General features: G+C 42.1%; 1 protein-coding gene across 1 annotated transcript in view; it reads right to left on the reverse strand.

Moving 5' to 3' along the window:
• The window catches only part of LOC121554930 (low-density lipoprotein receptor-related protein 1B-like), a 331,365-nt gene that overhangs the window by 234,683 nt on the left and 77,265 nt on the right, over positions 1-19,417 (reverse strand). Inside the window, exons 20-21 of the mRNA XM_041868634.2 lie at positions 12,632-12,796; positions 10,890-11,134 (exon numbers count right to left, since the gene is read on the reverse strand). Of these exons, the coding sequence (XP_041724568.2) occupies positions 10,890-11,134; positions 12,632-12,796 (410 nt within the window). The remainder of the gene's footprint in view (positions 1-10,889; positions 11,135-12,631; positions 12,797-19,417) is intronic.

Genomic DNA, 19,417 nt, shown 5'->3' on the forward strand with positions numbered 1-19,417 from the left:
CACTCTGTCAATTAGGTTAGTATTGTGGAGTAACTACAATGTTGTTGATCCATCCTCAGTTTTCTCCTATCATAGCCATTAAACTCGTACTGTTTTAAAGTCAACATTGGCTTCATGGTGAAATCCCTGAGCGGTTTCCTTCCTCTCCGGCAACTGAGTTAAGAAGGATGCCTGTATCTTTGTAGTGACTAACTTCACCATGCTCAAAGAAATGTTGAATGTCTGCTTTTTTTTTTTTTTTTTTTTACAATCTCCAATAGGTGCCCTTCTTTGTGAGGCATTGGAAAACCTTCCTGGTCTTGGTGGTTGAATCTGTGTTTTAAATGTACTACTCGACTGAGTCCATGCAACTTATGTGACTTGTTAAGCACATTTTTACTCCTGAACTTATTTAGGCTTGCCATAACAAAGGGGTTGAATACTTATTGACTCAAGACATTTCAGCTTTTCATTTATAATTAATTTATAAATATCTTGAAAAACTCCACTTTGACATTATGGCATATTGTGTGTAGGCCAATGACAAAATAAATCTACATTTAATCCATTTTAAATTCAGACTAACACAACAAAATGTGGAAACAGTCAAGTAGTGTGAATACTTTCTGAAGGCACTGTATAAAGTGGGTAAAACAGTATGTAAACATTATTAAAGTGACCAGTGTTCAATGACTATGTTCATAGGGCAGCATTCTTGAACTTGTCGATCTGATTTTGCTAAGGTAAGGTACTTGATCTGATTTTGCTGAGGTAAGGTATACACAAAATCTTTAGTCAACCCATTTTAATTTCAGGCTGTAACACAACAGAATTTGGAAAAAGTCAAGGGTTATGAATACTTAGCGAGAGCACTGTACACTATAAAAAATACTGGGTTGTTTGGATGACCCAACTGCTGGGTTGCAGGCATTAAAAAGAGCACGGTTGGTTTGTTGATGCTGGGTTATTGAGATATGACCAAGCGAGTCAGATCAGAAGATTGGAGTCTTGGCTTAGTAGGCTTTTAGGAAGTTATTTTTGGCCACCCGGGAGAGTAAATGTCATTGCAATTAATCTGTTCTGTTGAATTGTTAGCACATGTTACTAATGAACACTGACACCTTTGCAGCTTTAATGAAGATTACAGAAGTGTATGAGTTCCTTTAAAAGCCTATGCAAATCCCAATGGTATAGTAACCACTTTGTTGCAATATGTAAATAAAAATGTTAATATTTTTGTATTAGAATATGTAATGTGCAATAACATTCAAGGAAAATGTAACATCGCAGTGTAGAAACTTAACATGATCAACAGGAATTATATTTTCTCTAAAAAAAGCCACGCCCCTAATAAGCCACACCTCCTGAAAATAACCTATGGGTTACATTAAAAAAGACTCAGCTGCTTGGTCAACACAGAATTAAAGTAAAGAAAAACCCAATTAATGGTTAAATTAACCCATGATTGGGTAATCTGAACAACCCAACATGGGTTATTCACACAACCTGTCACATTATGCTGACTTGCAAAGTGATGTGTGATTTATATTGAAATCCAGCCAGAGTGGGGATATCCACCCTTCTGAATTTTTATCACCTGCAACCTGCATTCAGAATGAATGCCAGGGTTGGGAAGACTGAAATATGAGACCACCTAAAGAATCTAAATTGGAAGAACCATTTCAGTAACAGGTGCAATAAATCAAAGTAACATATTGGATTAGTTTAGAAGATGTACAATGCATTGGGAAAGTATTCAGACCCCTTGACTTTTTCCACATTTGGTTACGTTACAGCCTTATTCTAAAATTGATTAAACTGTTTTTTTCCCTCATCAATCTACACACAATACCTCATAATGACGCAGCAAACTAGGATTTTATATATATATATATACTACCATTCAAAAGTTTGGGGTCACTTAGAAATGTCCTTGTTTTAGACAGAAAAGCAATTTTTTTTGTCCATTCAAATAACATAAAATTGATCAGAAATACAGTGTAGACATTGTTCATCTTGTAAATGGCTATTGTAGCTGGAAACGACTGATTTTTTTTATGGAATATCTACATAGGTGTACAGAGGCCCATTATCAGCAACCATCAGTCCTGTGTTCCAATGGCACGTTGTGTTTGCTAATCCAAGTTTATCATTTTAAATGTTAATTGATCATTAGAAAACCCTTTTGCAATTATGTTAACACAGCTGAAAACTGTTGTGCTGATTAAAGAAGCAATAAAACAGGCCTTCTTGAGACTAGTTGAGTATCTGGAGCATCAGCCAATGTGGGTTCGATTACAGGCTCAAAATGGCCAGAAACAAATAACTTTCTTCTGAAACTTGTCAGTCTATTCTTGTTACGGGATGCTGACCTTCTAGGCAGAGTTGCAAAAAAAAGCCATATCTCAGACTGGCCAATAAAAAGAAAAGATTAAGATGGGCAGTCTGAGATATGGCTTTTTCTTTGCAACTCTGCCTAGAAGGTCAGCATTCCGGATTCGCCTCTTCACTGTTGACGTTGAGACTGGTGTTTTGTGGGTACTATTTAATGAAGCTGCCTGTGAGGCGTCTGTTTCTCAAACTAGACACTAATGTATTTGTCCTCTTGCTCAGTTGTGCACCGGGGCCTCCCACTCCTCTTTCGATTCTGGTTAGAGTCAGTTTGCGCTGTTCTGTGAAGGGAGTACTACACAGCTTGGCACACCTGTATTTGGGGAGTCTATCCCATTCTTCTCTGCAGATCCTCTCAAGCTCTGTCAGGTTGGATGGGGAGCGTCGTGGACAGCTATTTTCAGGTCTCTCCAGAGATGTTCGATCGGGTTAAAGTCCGGGCTCTGGTTGGGCCACTCAAGGACATTTAGAGACTTGTCTCAAAGCCACTCCTTCGTTGTTCTGTTGGAAGGTGATTCTTCACCCCAGTCTGAGGTCCTGAGCGCTCTGGAGCAGGTTTTCATCAATAATCTCTCTGTCCTTTGCTCCATTCATCTTTCATCTGGTTTCCCAGTCCCTGCTGCTGAAAAACATCCCCACAGCATGATGCTGCCACCACCATGCTTCACCATAGGGATGGTGCCAGATTTCCTCCAGATGTGACACTTGGCATTCAGGCCAAAGAGTTCAATCTTGGTTTCATCAGACCAGAGAATCTTGTTTCTCATGGACTGAGAGTCTTTTTTCCTTTTGGCAAACTCCAAGCGGGCTGTCATGTGCCTTTTACTGAGGAGTGGCTTCTGTCTGGCCACTCTACCATAAATGCCTGATTGGTGGAGTACTGCAGAGATGGTTGTACTTCTGGAAGGTTCTAACATCTCCACAGAGGAACTTTGGAGCTCTGTCAGAGTGACCATCGGGTTCATCACCTCCCTGACCAAGGCCCTTCTCCCCCAATTGCTCAGTTTGGCCAGGCAGCCAGCTCTAGGAAGAGTCTTGGTGGTTCCAAACTTCTTCCATTTAAGAATGATGGAGGTCACTGTGTTCTTGTGGACCTTCAATGCTGCAGAAATTGTTGGTACCCTTCCCCAGAACTGTTCCTTGACACAAACCTGTCTCTGCGCTCTACGGACAATTCTTTCTACCTCATGGCTTGGTTTTTGCTCTGACATGCACTGTCAACAGTGGGACCTTATATAGACAGGCGTGTGCCTTTCCAAATCATGTCCAATCAATTGAATTTACCACAGGTGGACTCCAAACAAATTGTAGAAACATCAAGGATGATCAATGGAAACAGGATGCACCTGAGCTCAATTTTGAGTCTCATAGTGAAGTGTCTGAATACTTATGTAAATAAGGTATTTCTGTTTTTAATGTTTAATAAATCTTCAAACATTTCTAAAAACCAGTTTTTGCTTTGTCATTATGGGGTATTGTGTGTAGATTGATTATTATTTTTTATTTATTTAATACATTTTATAATAAGGCTGTAACATATCAAAAAGTCAAGGGGTCTGAATACTTTCCGAAGGCACTGTATGTCATTTATATTTGAGAAGCATAACATTAATTAATCAGTCAATGTACATACAAAAACGTAGATATTGAAACAAACAATTCTTAAATTCAACCTGCAATATACCATGCTAAGAAACATGATAATGATGGGTGTGGTTTTGATTCAACTCTGGTGATTAACACCAACACTGGGATTATTTCACACCAATGAATGTTAATTCAACACTTACAGAGTTAATTGTTATGTTTAGAGTGTCGGCCCTCAACATAAGGCCTTATGAAATACACACTGTATTGTGTTAAATAATTACATTTTAGTGATAACATTTTTGCTCAGGATCTCACTTGGTGACGTCAGTAGGACTGAAAATGGATGAATGCAACAACCATGTCTCTGTCACTACCAAATGCAGTCATTGGTGGTAACTCTACAATTCACTCGTAAGGCAAGCCACTCTAGGAAATAAGGCTTTACACTAAGCAGTGTGTTAATTTAACACTGTTCCAGTGTCTATACAGGTCCATCCAATTTGTGACAGATTTTCATGCGAATATTCTAAAATCTGCATAAAACAATATGCACATTTCCCCACCAGAGATGTGTTTCCATCAAACTTACTTTTTGAGGATAAAAGGCTGAGCGTGAAGACATAGTGCACATAAAAATAACTGTTGCCGTTAAATTCCCATGTACCGAATGAAAAATACAAGTTAAATGGGTTTCCATCTCATTTTCAACTCTACTGATGTTTTTGTCACAAAAACATATTATATTGCTAATGTGCCCACTCTAGTCTTGGCACATGCACTTTTGCCAACAGCTTGCAGATGCAGTGTGGGTAGGCTACCTACATTATGATATTATTATGGATAAGAGCGATATTATTTGTTTTTGTCAAACGGCAGCCAAGCATCGATCATCATGTCACCAGAATAAGAACCTTGATATTTATTGGAAGGGAGGATCAAGCTCATCACCTTGCACATTCTCCACTCTGTGAAGTTCATCATAAGTTATTAGTCCCTCCGATAGCCCAGTTGGTAGAGCATGACGCTTGCAACGCCAGGGTTGTGGGTTCGATTCCCACGGGGGGCCAGTATGAAAAATGTATGCATTCACTAACTGTAAGTCGCTCTGGATAAGAGCGTCTGCTAAATGACTAAAATGTTATTTAATCTGTAGCCTAATAAAATGCATGCTTTCCCGAGTCGTTGAGGGAGGACCACACAACGTATCATCGTGTGATTCTAAGTTTACTTTGATACAATGGTTATTATATCAATATTTCCACCACCATTTCTCGCATAATGAATTTTACAGACACAAATAGATCCCGCCATGTCAAACGAACAAATTGTCTGTCGGCATTTATAAAATTGTACTGGCATTTTATGTTTCCATCAGCCCGGTCGTGACTTTTTTCATGCGTCATGTACAGTGGGGAAAAAAGTATTTAGTCAGCCACCAATTGTGCAAGTTCTCCCACTTAAAAAGATGAGAGAGGCCTGTAATTTTCATCATAGGTACACGTCAACTATGACAGACAAATTGAGGAAAAAAAATCCAGAAAATCACATTGTAGGATTTTTAATGAATTTATTTGCAAATTATGGTGGAAAATAAGTATTTGGTCACCTACAAACAAGCAAGATTTCTGGCTCTCACAGACCTGTAACTTCTTCTTTAAGAGGCTCCTCTGTCCTCCACTCGTTACCTGTATTAATGTCACCTGTTTGAACTTATTATCAGTATAAAAGACACCTGTCCACAACCTCAAACAGTCACACTCCAAACTCCACTATGGCCAAGACCAAAGAGCTGTCAAAGGACACCAGAAACAAAATTGTAGACCTGCACCAGGCTGGGAAGACTAAATCTGCAATAGGTAAGCAGCTTGTTTTGAAGAAATCAACTATGGGAGCAATTATTAGGAAATGGAAGACATACAAGACCACTGATAATCTCCCTCGATCTGGGGCTCCACGCAAGATCTCACCCCGTGGGGTCAAAATGATCACAAGAACGGTGAGCAAAAATCCCAGAACCACACGGGGGGACCTAGTGAATGACCTGCAGAGAGCTGGGACCAAAGTAACAAAGCCTACCATCAGTAACACACTACGCCGCCAGGGACTCAAATCCTGCAGTGTCAGACGTGTCCCCCTGCTTAAGCCAGTACATGTCCAGGCCCGTCTGAAGTTTGCTAGAGTGCATTTGGATGATCCAGAAGAGAATTGGGAGAATGTCATATGGTCAGATGAAACCAAAATATAACTTAAGCAGTATACAAACAAACACTAGAGTTCCTCCTTCATTGTCAACACAGTCACTTCAGATGAATAAATGCACCACTTTTTTAGATTGGACAGTTATTTCCTTTTGGTACATTTTCAAACCAGATATAAAGATACCTTTTTGCAGTGATTTACCTAAAGCAAGTTTGACAAACTCATTTCCAAACTCATTTCCTGCACTGTGTCTCGCTGAATACATTATACATTCAGATGGTTTGGTAGAGAGAAAATCACTCCGTCTGCTCTGTCTGTGTCATACCCAACAACACTTGACTCATGATAGGAAACCAAAGCCTGGATACAGTTCAGCGTTCAGCCTTGAGATATGACAATAACAGGGGAAAGACTTTGTTCATTTCTAGACTGGCAGACGTCTCATGAATAAATAAACCCCCATGCTTAGCTAACACAGAGAGCAGAAATATGCTGGTTTCCAAAGAGTGATAGCTTTTCAATGCAAACCGTTAAGTCTACTGGGTATACTACGTCATGTAAGCCGGGGCTGGGGCACTTGGCTGTTGTAAATCTCAACTCTCAGGAGGTGCTAGAATATTAATAAAGGCCTCAGGTAGTCATGGTAAATGTTACAGTAAAATATGTGGAGTGAAGTGTATTATGTTGTTGTTTTTTAACAGTCACTGTTTTGAAAGGTACATTTTATTTTTCATACGACTGCATAGATATTCACCCACAAATAGCAGTGCATTTTCTAAATCTAATTAATAATTCAACATGTTTATGTTAAACTAATGCAGGGAGTAGTGGCTCTGTTAAGACAGATGTGTTACCAGGTTGTATTATCATCAACACTCCTCTCTTTCTTTCTCTCTTTCTTTCTGTGACTAAGAAGCAAATGTGACAAGGTGGCTGTGTAGGAAAGATACATATTTACCTTGTAAATTTGAATTGCCCTTTCTCTGAATAGAAAATTCTCATTATAGCTTCAAATATTATTACTCTGCATGTATTTGAAGCAGCTGGTTACTTCCATGCAGTGCTTCAATGCACTATGCATGCTGATCAGATGTATTCATTCCTAATGTCTGAAAGCATAGTGCAAAGATGTGGAGATACATTCAGAGGTCATTTTGTTTAATAACATTTCAGACACACAGTAGATTTGGTTGCATTAATGCAGCCATGAATACAGAATACTTTTTATGAAATCATCATTACTCAATTACTGGTACTTACTACACTGTATTGCGTATTTGTAAATAGAATATAAAGCAATCTGAGATACATCATTTGACAAATGTATGGACACTATTCTTGTATTTCCAATATGATCATGCGAGTCTACTGCGTATCACAAGAGCAGTGAGGGGAGAGTGTTAGGATCTGTTTGATGTGTTATTGCAGCTATAACTAACCAATTACAGTTCCTCACTGTGAGGCATCGGGACAGACTTTTCCCTTAACTAATCATTGGCACCTCCTCATGTTACCCCCCACCCACCCCACCCACCCAAGTACTGTACCCCTGACAGCTCTCCAATGGTCTCCCTCCCTCCCTCCCTCTCTTGGTCTCTCTGGTCCAGATCTGCAGGGCCAAGCAGAGAGCACCAGCATCTCCAGGCTTTGGGACTGACTGGTTGGAGTGGATATTAGCCAACTCTCCCCCACTGGGCTCTTTAAAATGGGATTAGACATACTTACTGGCTTCTTTAGAAATGCGGTTCAATTTGCTCACTTATCTAAGCAGAACAGTCTCGGGCAGGCAGTTACAGAGGTGGAAACAGACATTAACTCCTACCACATTGGCATCATTCTGGGATTGCTGAATAGATGCAAACCAGATTACTAAAGTACGAATGCCCAGTCATGGTCGGCGATTTACATTCTTAGAAAATATTATATTTTTAAGGGTCTGATAGTAAACCCGGTGGTCGTTAAAAGAAAGAGAATCCCGGCATCCAAGATGTTATGATTCATTGATGATCAGCTCTGTTTTACAGATCAATCAATTTCCGCAAATCCATTTAGAAACAAAGTGCAATGAATGAACACCCACTCAATGCAAAAAAATAAAAATAAATCTGAGAGCGGAAATATAACTGTTGATTATGTATATTACATGAGAGTAATCTATTCAGGCCATGCTATCTGAACTGAACCTATAGTGAAAGAGACATTAACAAAAATCCATTGAAAATTAAATTAATACGCCAAACGGATTATGAAATTAAATTGAGTGGCAACTGGTAAGACTATTTTACTTTCCATACACCTATAATGCTAATCTGCATAATTTATTTTGTACCTTTATTCTGACTTCCAATGGGCATATACGTAGAAAGGCTATCATCTGTGTCTACAGGATTATTCGTAACACGCTCTTATTCTGCAGTTCCTGTCATTAATTCTAGTTCAATTCATTAAAAAAACGGCTTGACACTTTAGCATGAACCAATTAGCCTAATTTGGGCGCAGGGAGAAAACACATTCTTAGGTACCATTAATTCAACCTAGTTCTCTGTATGACCACCTTTTAAAAATCATTCAGACCCTTCTCATTGTAGGCATGCTGAGAAGCACCATGATTGGCAGGCCCAATGAGGGCAGAGAAGCAGCTAAAATTAATACCATTATACTCTCGTCTCAATAAAACAGGGGATTCACCTATTCATAAATGCTTCTTAGTCAATACACAGAGGCACTATGACTAGCATCAGTTCAACTAGAAAATAATGGGCCAAATTTGATATATATTATTATCAGAATTTGGCTAAGAGTTATATGCAACCAGTTTCCAGGATGCAACAGGGAAGTGAGAGAACTACTTTATATGGAGAATCTTCATTGCTTTTTAGTCCCAAACAAATCACTAAAAACAAAGGCATCCAAACTGGCCAAAACAGATCAAATGGACATGGGTAAATATTTAACCATTAAAGCCTTGTTCACACTGTAGGCCTCAATACTCAAATCAGTTTTGTTTTTCAAATCTGTTTTGGAATACTGACTGTCCAAACAGCAAGTGACCAAATCGGATTTGTGTGTGTTCAGACAGCAGTCATTTGCTGACATGGCTATGCTAGTTGTCATAGTAACAACAGGTGTGTGCGCAGTGGTGTAGGCTGATTGGTGGTGGTGCTCGTGCTTCCTATTACTCAGACGTTATGTAGCATGCTAAGGTGACAACTATGCCTGACATGGACATTTCCCAGTTGCTGTGAATGTTCAAAATCATAGTGTAATTAAAGCCTCAAAGGATAAGATGATCCAACTTTCAAAACTATTCATTTTTGGCTCGCCACAGCAGTCAACTAGCTAATTAGCTGTTTAGCTTTCTATCACATTCACTAATTTGTTTGTAAACAATTAACAAGCTAGTTGGGTGGCAGGTATCTTAGTGGTTAAGAGTGTTGTGCCAGTAACCGAAAGGTCACTGGTTCTAATCCCCGAGCTGACTAGGTGAAAAATCAGTCGATGTGCCCTTGAGCAAGGCACTTAACCCTAATTGCTCCTGTAAGTCACTCTGGATAAGAGCGTCTGTTAAATGACTAAAATGTAAATGTAGTTAGCTACCATGTCATGTTCTTGTCAACAGAGTAGTTAGCAAGCAACAAGATATGCTAAATAACTGTCTAAAAACCATGAGGGCAAATAAATCAGATTTGACTGTTCAGACACAAGTCGCATGGCCATGCATCACATTTTATCTGACTTCAAACCCCCTAAGAAGGTGGTTTGAAATGTGGCTTGAAATATCCAATTCCATGAGGCTTTTGGCTGTTCACGCTGCAGGAAAAATAACAGAGCCAAAATATGATATACAAAAACTGTAAAGCAAAACAGCAACACAGTACTTTATTATTTAATTGTATTGAAAATAAAATCAGCAACTGTTAATAATGAATATTAAATGACAGCATACCAACTGATATTTGGAATTTTATATCATCTGTGCTTTAGGCCGTAACAAAGGCTTGTAAACTGACAGGAACTACAGGACAAAACAGATCGAAGGACATGGCTAGTCACTCAATCATTAAAGGTTTAAGACGTGCTGCCACTGATCTGTACCCTACATAAATGTAATTGTTAGAGAACCACTACCACATATAACTTAAATTGGCAAACAAACAAATATAGCCTCTTACAAGACACGCCTCAAAATATGAATGAGAAACAACAATACCATGCACCCACTAGTGTTCAAAAGAGTTTTGGCGCTCCAAAAATGTGGTACGGTACTGTATTCTGAATTACAGTAAATTGCTGGCTGCAATTGGTCAGTAAGCTACTGTAGAGTTTCAGGAAAAAGTTTATAGAATTCCTCAAATACAGTATATTACTGCATTCTGTGTGGATACAGCATTCTCACTCACGGGTGCAACAAATATAACCTCTTACAAGGCACGGCTTAAAATATGTAAATGAGCAAGAGACTCTCCCCGCACACAACATTTTCTCACAATGCACCATAATTAATACTGTAAAACACATATACAGTATTTTACTGTGCATTCTACAGTGTTTTACTGTTGAAATTACAGAACGGTCTTACAGTGTGCTGTAAAACAAATGTACGGTATTTTACTGTGCATTCTACGGTAATCTACTTTATTCAGTTTACACAGTATCATACTGTTGATTAATACATTAAGTTACTGATCAAATTACAAAAACGGCTAACAGTGTAGGTCTAGGCTGTTTACCTTGTGGCTGTCTGCTGGGGTGGAAAATCTGTAGGTCAAAGGGCTGAGCGCTGGTCTTCTGGATCACTGTGACGTTACGGCCTGTCCACTTGTTGGCCCTGGCCAGGCTGTTAGTCCTCCAGTCTGTCCAGTAGACACTGCCCCCGAACAGGGACACGGCGAAGGGGTGTGACAGGTACTCATGTCCCCTCAGGATCTCTATGACCCCACTGCCGTCGTACAGCGCTGAGTAGATGGCATCAGAGCTGTGAGAGGATGAAGATATGATATAGTAGGTGAGGGTGACTCTATACAGTAAGCAGACTAGTCAGAGTAAGTGGCATCGGAGACATGATAGGTTAGACTGCCTTCATACAGTAAACAGACTAGCCAGGTAGATAACATACAGCTCAGATAAGATGGCATCTGAGCTGTTAGAGGGAGAAGACATTATCTGGATGTCATGAGATTGTATAGAGAAAGAGATGCAGTATTTTTATTTGTTGTTTTTATTTAACCTTTATTTAACTAGGCAAGTCAGTTAAGAACAATTTCTTATTTACAATGACGGCCTACCAAAAGGCAAAAGGCCTCCAGCGGGGACGGGGGCTAGGATTACAAATAACAAATAAAATAAAAATATAGGACAAAACACGCATCACAACAAGAGTGACACCACAACACTACATAAAGAGAGACCTAAGACAACAACATAGCATGGGAGCAACACAACATGACAACAACATGGTAGCAACACAATATGGCAGCAGCACAACATGGTAGCAGCACAAAACATGGTACAAACATTGGGCACAGACAACAGCACAAAGGGCCTGAAGGTAGAGACAACAATATATCACGCGAATCAGCCACAACTGTCAGTAAGAGTGTCCATGATTGAGTCTTTGAATGAAGAGATGGAGATAAAACTGTCCAGTTTGAGTGTTTTTTGCAGCTCGTTCCACTCACTAGCTGCAGCTGCAGGTAGAGTAACCATGGAAGTACAATACATTGCAGCATAGATGGCATCAGAGCTGTTAGAGGAAAGAGACACTGTGGTATGGATGTCATCATGAAGCTGCCGGTCTATATACAGTAAACAGACTAGCTATGCCATTGGAGTACTGAACAGTACATTGCAGCTGCTCATTCACTTGGTATACTTACTCTTGATTTAATGTATTGTATGTCAAAAGAGAGTAAGGAAGGTGAATGTCTATAGATTAAAAAGACTAGCCAGGTAAGGTTGCCATGGTAGCATACATTGCAGATCCTTATTTACTTTGTACACTTTTAAATAAAAATTCAATTCAGTTCCCAAATAGTGAGGAAGGCGTTTCACCAAGGATGTCATCAGGTGTTTTTGTCAGTAATATTTTTTGGGAATGCTGTAGAATGTAGATCTTAATGCTTATTCTTACGATAGAAGGGGAGGTTTACAAGTGATATTTTCTCATCATAAACATGTCTTTCTGTGGTTACGGCACATTTAGATAAATTGGCCTTCTGTTCGCTGTAACTGAACTACCATTTACAATCAACCAACCTGTCCCTATTGGAGATGAGGCAAAGAAGATAACATGCTGTTCATACTTATACCATATGTGTATCCAAATAGGCATCATTGCAGCTTAATGTTCATCACTGCTGTGCTCCTATCCTGATAGGTTGTCAATGTAAATAATAATCTGTTCTTAATTGACTTGTAAAGTTTATAAGTTAATAAAGGTTACATAAAATATTATAATGTGTGAGTGAACTACCGAGCATCAGTCCAGACGATTCTCTTCTCCAGATGATCCAGAGTTAGTCCGTTGGGCCAGGCTCCTATCTCCATGTCCTTGAACACTATGTGTCGTCCTCCTCCGCTCATTGAAGCAGCCTCGATACGGGGGAAGGTAGCGTCCCAGTCTGTCCAGAACAGGATTCTAAAAACATTCAATCAATCAAGAAAATGAATGTATAAATATATTTTTACATCAACAAAGTGCTCTACAGCAGTGTTTCCCAACCCTGGTCCTCCAGTACCCCCAACAGTACACATTTTTTGTTGTAGCCCCGGACAAGTTCACCTGATTCAACTCATTGAGGGCTTGATGATTAGTTGACAAGTTGAATCAGGTGTGCTTGACCAGGGTTACAATAAAAATGTGTACTGTTGGGGGTACTCAAGGACCAGGGTTGGGAAACACTACTAGTCACCAGCCCTAGACCACGAAGAACAAGCAGAAAACCCAAGACCATAAAACCCATTCAGACGATCCACAGAAGACTGATACATTAAAGAGGACTTGAAGAAAAAGCCTTGATGGAAGAAATACATTAATTATTAAGATCATTTGAAAATGGACAGAACTAGACAACAGCACAAACTAGATAACCAAATCATTCACTGTGTTGAACACAAAAGCAAATTAGGGCTGACCCCAATTAGTTGACTGGTCGATTGTTTGATTTATTTTAGTCGAACAGTAGCATATACAGTGCCTTTGGAAAGTATTCAGACCTGTTCACTTTTTCCACATTTTGATACGTTACAGCCTTATTCTAAAATTGATTAAATAGTTTTTTCCCCTCATCAATCTACACACAATACCCCATAATGACAAAGCAAAAACAGGTTTTTAGAAAATGTTGCTAATTTATAGAATATAAAAAACGGAAATATTACATTTACGAAAGCATTCAGACCTTTTACTCAATACTTTGTTGAAGCAAATTTGGCAGCGATTACATAGCCTTGAGTCTTCTTGGGTATGATGCAGCAAGCATGGCACACCTGTATTTGGGGAGTTTCTCCCATTCTTCTCTGCAGATCCTTTCAAGCTCTGTTAGGTTGGATGGGGAGCGTTGCTGCAAAACTATTTTCAGGTCTCTCCAGAGATGTTCGATTGGGTTCAAGTCCGGGCTCTGGCTGGGCCATTCAAAGACATTCAGAGACTTGTCCCGAAGCCACTCCTGCTTGTCTTGGCTGTGTGCTTAGGGTCATTGTCCTGTTGGAAGGTGAACCTTCGCCCCAAGTCTGAGGTCCTGAGCGCTCTGGAGCAGGTTTTCATCAAAGATCTCGCTGTACTTTGCTACGTTGATCTTTGCCTCGATCCTGATTAGTCTTCCAGTACCTGCTGCTGAAAAACATTCCCACAGCATAATGCTGCCACCACCATGCGTCACTGTAGGGATGGTGCAAGGTGTCCTCAGGCCAAAGAGTTCAATCTTGGTTTCATCAGTCCAGAGAATATTGTTTCTCATGGTCTGAGAGTCTTTAGGTGCCTTTTGGAAAACTCCAAGTGGGATGTCATTGCCTTTTTACTGAGGAGTGGCTTCCGTCTGGCCACTCTACCATAAAGGCCTGATTGGTGGAGTGCTGCAGAGATGGCCAAAGAGTTCAATCTTGGTTTCATCAGACCAGATAATATTGTTTCTCATGGTCTGAGACTCTTTAGGTGCCTTTTGGAAAACTCCAAGTGGGCTGTCATTGCCTTTATACTGAGGAGTGGCTTCCGTCTGGCCACTCTACCATAAAGGCCTGATTGGTGGAGTGCTGCAGAGATGGTTGTCCTTCTGGAAGGTTCTCCCATCTCTACAGAGGAACTCTAGAGCTCTGTCAGAGTGACAATCGGGTCCTTTGCCACCTCCGTGACCAATGCACTTCTCCCCTGATTGCTCAGTTTGGCCGTGCGGCCAGCTCTAGGAAGAGTCTTGGTGGTTCCAAACTTCTTCCATTTAAGAATGATGGAGGCCACTGTGTTGGGTACCCTTCCCCAGATATGTGCCTCGACACAATTCCTTCAAACTCATGGCTTGGTTTTTGCTCTGACATGCACTGTCAACTGTGGGACCTTATATAGACAGGAGTGTGCCTTTCCAAATCATGTCCAATCAACTGAATTTACCACAGGTGGACTCCAATCAAGTTGTAGAAACATCTCAAGGATGATCAATGGAAACAGGATGCAGCTGAGCTCAATTTCGAGTCTCATAGCAAAGGGTCTGAATACTTATGTAAATAAGGTATATCTGTTTTATATTTGTAATACATTTGCTAACATTTCTAAAAACCTGTTTTCGCTTTGTCATTATGGGGTATTGTGTGTAGATTGATGAGGAAAATGTTTTATTTAATGGATTTTAGAATAAGGCTGTAACATAACAACATTTGGAAAAGGTCAAGGGGTCTCAATACTTTCCGAAGGCACTGTATATATATATATATTATGCCACACGAGACACTTGTCTTATTCGCACCCATCTCAGTGAACTAATCCATTACAGAGGCCGAGGCTAATCCATTGCGGAGGTCGCGGGGATGGCACAGTCCAAGAAGAAGGGGAATGTGGCTAAGATGCACAATGCATGTCTCTCTCCAGAATGCGCTCTCTCCCACCAATTTGTGCACATTCACTATTTTATATCTTCATTGTGTGAACTGTTTGCATTTTATATCACCAGTAGTACATTTACCGTTAATTCCTATAATTTAGAATCTACAATGTTTGTTTGGTTACCGTAATTTCTGTTAATGCATTCAACATATTATTAATCCAGTCTTTTACCGTTCTCATTGTTGGAGTGGACACGCTGTTTGCAGAGCGCACAACCTATGCTACATTTGTGAGAAACAAGTTTTGGTTTATTTCATTCCATTTACGAGTTTTGTCAATTTTGTCATTAGCTGTGTTCGAATACCCATACTAACATACTGTATACTACATACTTAATGAGTATATACTACATACTATCTACTATTAGTTCATTTTAGTATCCTGTAAACGAACAGTATCCTCTCAGTTGAGTGTACTAGCGCTTCGTCTCTCTACCGGAAGTTGATGCTGTTGCTATGCAACTTCTTGCTAGCTTGTTAGCATAACAAATTACTAGCTAGACATCTTACGATTTCATTAACAATGTCCACTGAGAATGCACAACGACTATACCACTTAGCTAACCTAAGAATGACGTGAATAATCAAGTCAATACATGTTGGGTAGTTAGTTAGATAGCATATAGTTAATATACTGGCAAGTTTGATGTATTAGTAGCCAACTAACGTTAGGTAGTTAGCTAACATACAAGTAACTGCTGTGATGATATGCTATTGTCACGGATTCTGCCGAGGCTGCTCCTCCTCCTTGCTCGGGCAGGCTTCGGCGTTCGTCGTCCCCGGAGTACTAGCTACTGCCGTTCGACGTTATCGGTGTTTGTTTAGTTTTGTCTGTATTGTTTACACCTGTTCGTCATTATGTTAATTGTTTCCCTTATAATTACCCCTGTCTCTCATCTGTACTTTGTGTGTGATTGTTTTCCCCTTCACGGTTGTCTATTTGTGAGCGGGTTATGGAGTTATTTTTGTGTCCTTTTGGATCCTTTTCGTATTAAAAGTACGTATCCGAGAGTTCTGTGTCCTGCGCCTGACTTCGTTTACCGCATCTCACAGACAGTCGTGACAGAATCACACACCTTACCATGGAGTCAGCAGGAGCGACGGCACCGACTGGATCACTCGAGGCGGCGGGTGAGCGGCAGGTGAGCGTCTATTCCACCTCAGACAGGGGAGGAGGAGCGCGCAGGAATTCGCACTGGACTTCCGGACTCTGGCTGCCAATTCGGGATGGAATGAGAGGGCCCTCATCGACCACTACAGATGCAGCCTGAGGGAGGACGTTCGTCGAGAGCTGGCCTGCAGGGACACCAACCTAAGCTTCGATCAGCTGGTGGACATGTCGATTCGCTTGGATACCCTGTTGGCTACCCACGGACGTCCAGCGCTGGGGCCGTCCACTCCATCCCCCAGCACCTCCGAGCCGAGCCCTATGGAGCTCGGGGTGCTGGTAGTAGGGAGGCCAGGAAGGAAGCTGTCCCCTGCACCAACTGTGGCCGCCGAGGACACACGGCGGTTCAGTACTGGGGAGGGTCTCCTCGGATTCGAGGCAGCAGGCAGCGCACTGATGAGTCATTCCCGGCGCAGTGGTCTAAGGCACTGCATCGCAGTGCTAGCTGTGCCACTAGAGATCCTGGTTCGAATCCAGGCTCTGTCGTAGCCGGCCGTGACCGGGAGACCCATGGGGCGGCGCACAATTGGCCCAGCGTCGTCCAGGGTAGGGGAGGGAATGGCCGGCAGGGGTGTTGGTAGAGCATGGCATTTGCAACGCCAGGGTTGTGGGTTCGATTCCCGCGGGGGGCCAGTATGAAAAATAAATAAAAATATGTATGCACTCACTAACTGTAAGTCGCTCTGGATAAGAGCGTCTGCTAAATGACTAAAATGTAAATGTAAAATGTAAGGTCCCAACAATGTGGTCCTCTGTAGCTCAGCTGGTAGAGCACGGCGCTTGTAACGCTAAGGTAGTGGGTTCGATCCCCGGGACCACCCATACACAAAAAAATATGTATGCACGCATGACTGTAAGTCGCTTTGGATAAAAGCGTCTGCTAATGGCATATTAATATCTGCTATATGGCATATTAATAATTAATATCAACTCACCCAGAGCTCTCTGCTGTTCATATGTGTATCCAAGTGATGTTTCCAGAAGTTTCTTCTTACTCCCAGCATAAGGCGCTAGTCGATTCAGGCGCAGCTGGGAATTTTATCGATCGCCATTTCTCATATAAGTTAGGGATCCCTATATTACCAGTTGATGTGCCCTTCCCTATCCATGCCCTAGATAGCCGGCCTTTGGGGTCGGGATTGATTAGGGAGGTCACAGCGCCACTGAAGATGAAAACGCAGAAGGGTCATGAGGAGACTATACAGTTGTATTTAATTGACTCTCCTGCGTTTCCAGTGGTGTTGGGACTTCCCTGGTTAATATCTCATGACCCCAAACATTTCATGGCAACAGAGGGCTCTCAAGGGATTGTCTGATCAGTGTGTGGGGCGGTGTGTAGGCGTTTCCGTAGGGGCAACGACGGTGGAGAGTCCGAACCAAATGCCCACAATGCACATTCCTCCTGAGTATGCCGATTTGGCAAGCGCCTTCTGTAAGAAGAAGGCGACTCAATTACCACCTCATCGACAGGGGGATTGTGCGATAGACCTCCAGGTTGGCGCGGCGCTCACTCGCAGCCATGTGTATCCTCTGTCTCAGGAGGAGACGGCTGCTATGGAGACATACGTTGCCGAATCCTTGAGACAGGGATACATATGGCCTGCCACTTCTCCTGCGTCCTCAAGTTTCTTTTTTGTGAAGAAGAAGGATGGGGGTTTACGCCCGTGTATTGATTACCGTGGTCTCAATCAGATCACTATTAAATACAGCTATCCTCTCCCTCTGATTGCTAGTATGACGGGGTCATTACACAGGGCGCACTTCTTCACAAAATTGGATCTCAGGAGCGCTTACAACCTGGTGCGCATTCGGGAGTGAGATGAGTGGAAAACAGCCTTCAGTACCACCTCGGGTCACTATGAGTACCTCGTCATGCCATACGGTCTAATGAATGCTCCTTCAGTCTTCCAATCATTTGTAGACAAGATTTTCCGGGATTTGCATGGACAGGGGGTAGTGGTGTATATTGATGACATTCTGATATACTCCGCTACACGTACCGAGCAAGTGTCCCTGGTACGTCGGGTGCTGGGTAGACTGTTGGAGCATGATCTGTATGTGAAGGCAGAGAAATGTCTGTTTTTCCAGGAGTCAATCTCCTTCCTGGGACACCGGTTGTCTGCGTCAGGGGTGGAGATGGAGATTGACCGCGTTTCAGCCGTGCGTAATTGGCAGACTCCAACTACAGTAAAGGAGGTGCAGCGGTTTTTGGGTTTTGCCAATTACTACCGGAGGTTTATCCGGGGTTTTGGACAGGTAGCGGCTCCCATTACCTCACTGCTAAAGGGGGGCCCGGTGCGTTTGCAGTGGTCGGCTGAAGCGGACAGGGCGTTTAGTCATTTGAAGGACCTGTTCACCTCAGCTCCGGTGCTGGCACATCCGGATCCCTCTTTGGCGTTCCAAGTCGAGGTGGATGCGTCCGAGGCGGGGATCGGTGCTATACTGTCTCAGCGCTCGGGCACGCCTCCAAAACTCCGCCCCTGTGCTTTCTATTCTAAGAATCTCAGTCCGGCGGAGCGCAATTATGACGTGGGGGACAGGGAGCTGCTAGCTGTGGTCCAGGCCCTGAAGGTGTGGAGACATTGGCTTGAGGGGGCTAACCACCCTTTTCTCATTCTGACTGACCATCGTAACCTGGAGTACATCCGGGCAGCGAAGAGACTGAACCCTCGTCAGGCTAGGTGGGCCATGTTTCTGGCCCAGTTTGTCTTTAAGATCACGTATATCCCCGGGTCACAGAACGTTAAGGCAGACGCCCTGTCCCGACGATATGACACAGAGGAGAGGTCCATTGAGCCCACTCCCATACTACCGGAGTCTTGTCTCGTGGCACCGGTGGTGTGGGAGGTCGACACGGAAATCGAGCGGGCGTTACGTACAGACCCTTCTCCCCCAGAGTGTCCAGAGGGACGGAGGTACGTGCCGCTCGAGGTCCGTGACCGACTGATTTATTGGCCTCACACGTCACCCTCCTCTGGTCATCCTGGTATTGGTCGGACG

This window comes from Coregonus clupeaformis, chromosome 40, assembly GCF_020615455.1.
Source record: "Coregonus clupeaformis isolate EN_2021a chromosome 40, ASM2061545v1, whole genome shotgun sequence".
In the NCBI taxonomy this organism is placed as follows: domain Eukaryota; kingdom Metazoa; phylum Chordata; class Actinopteri; order Salmoniformes; family Salmonidae; genus Coregonus; species Coregonus clupeaformis.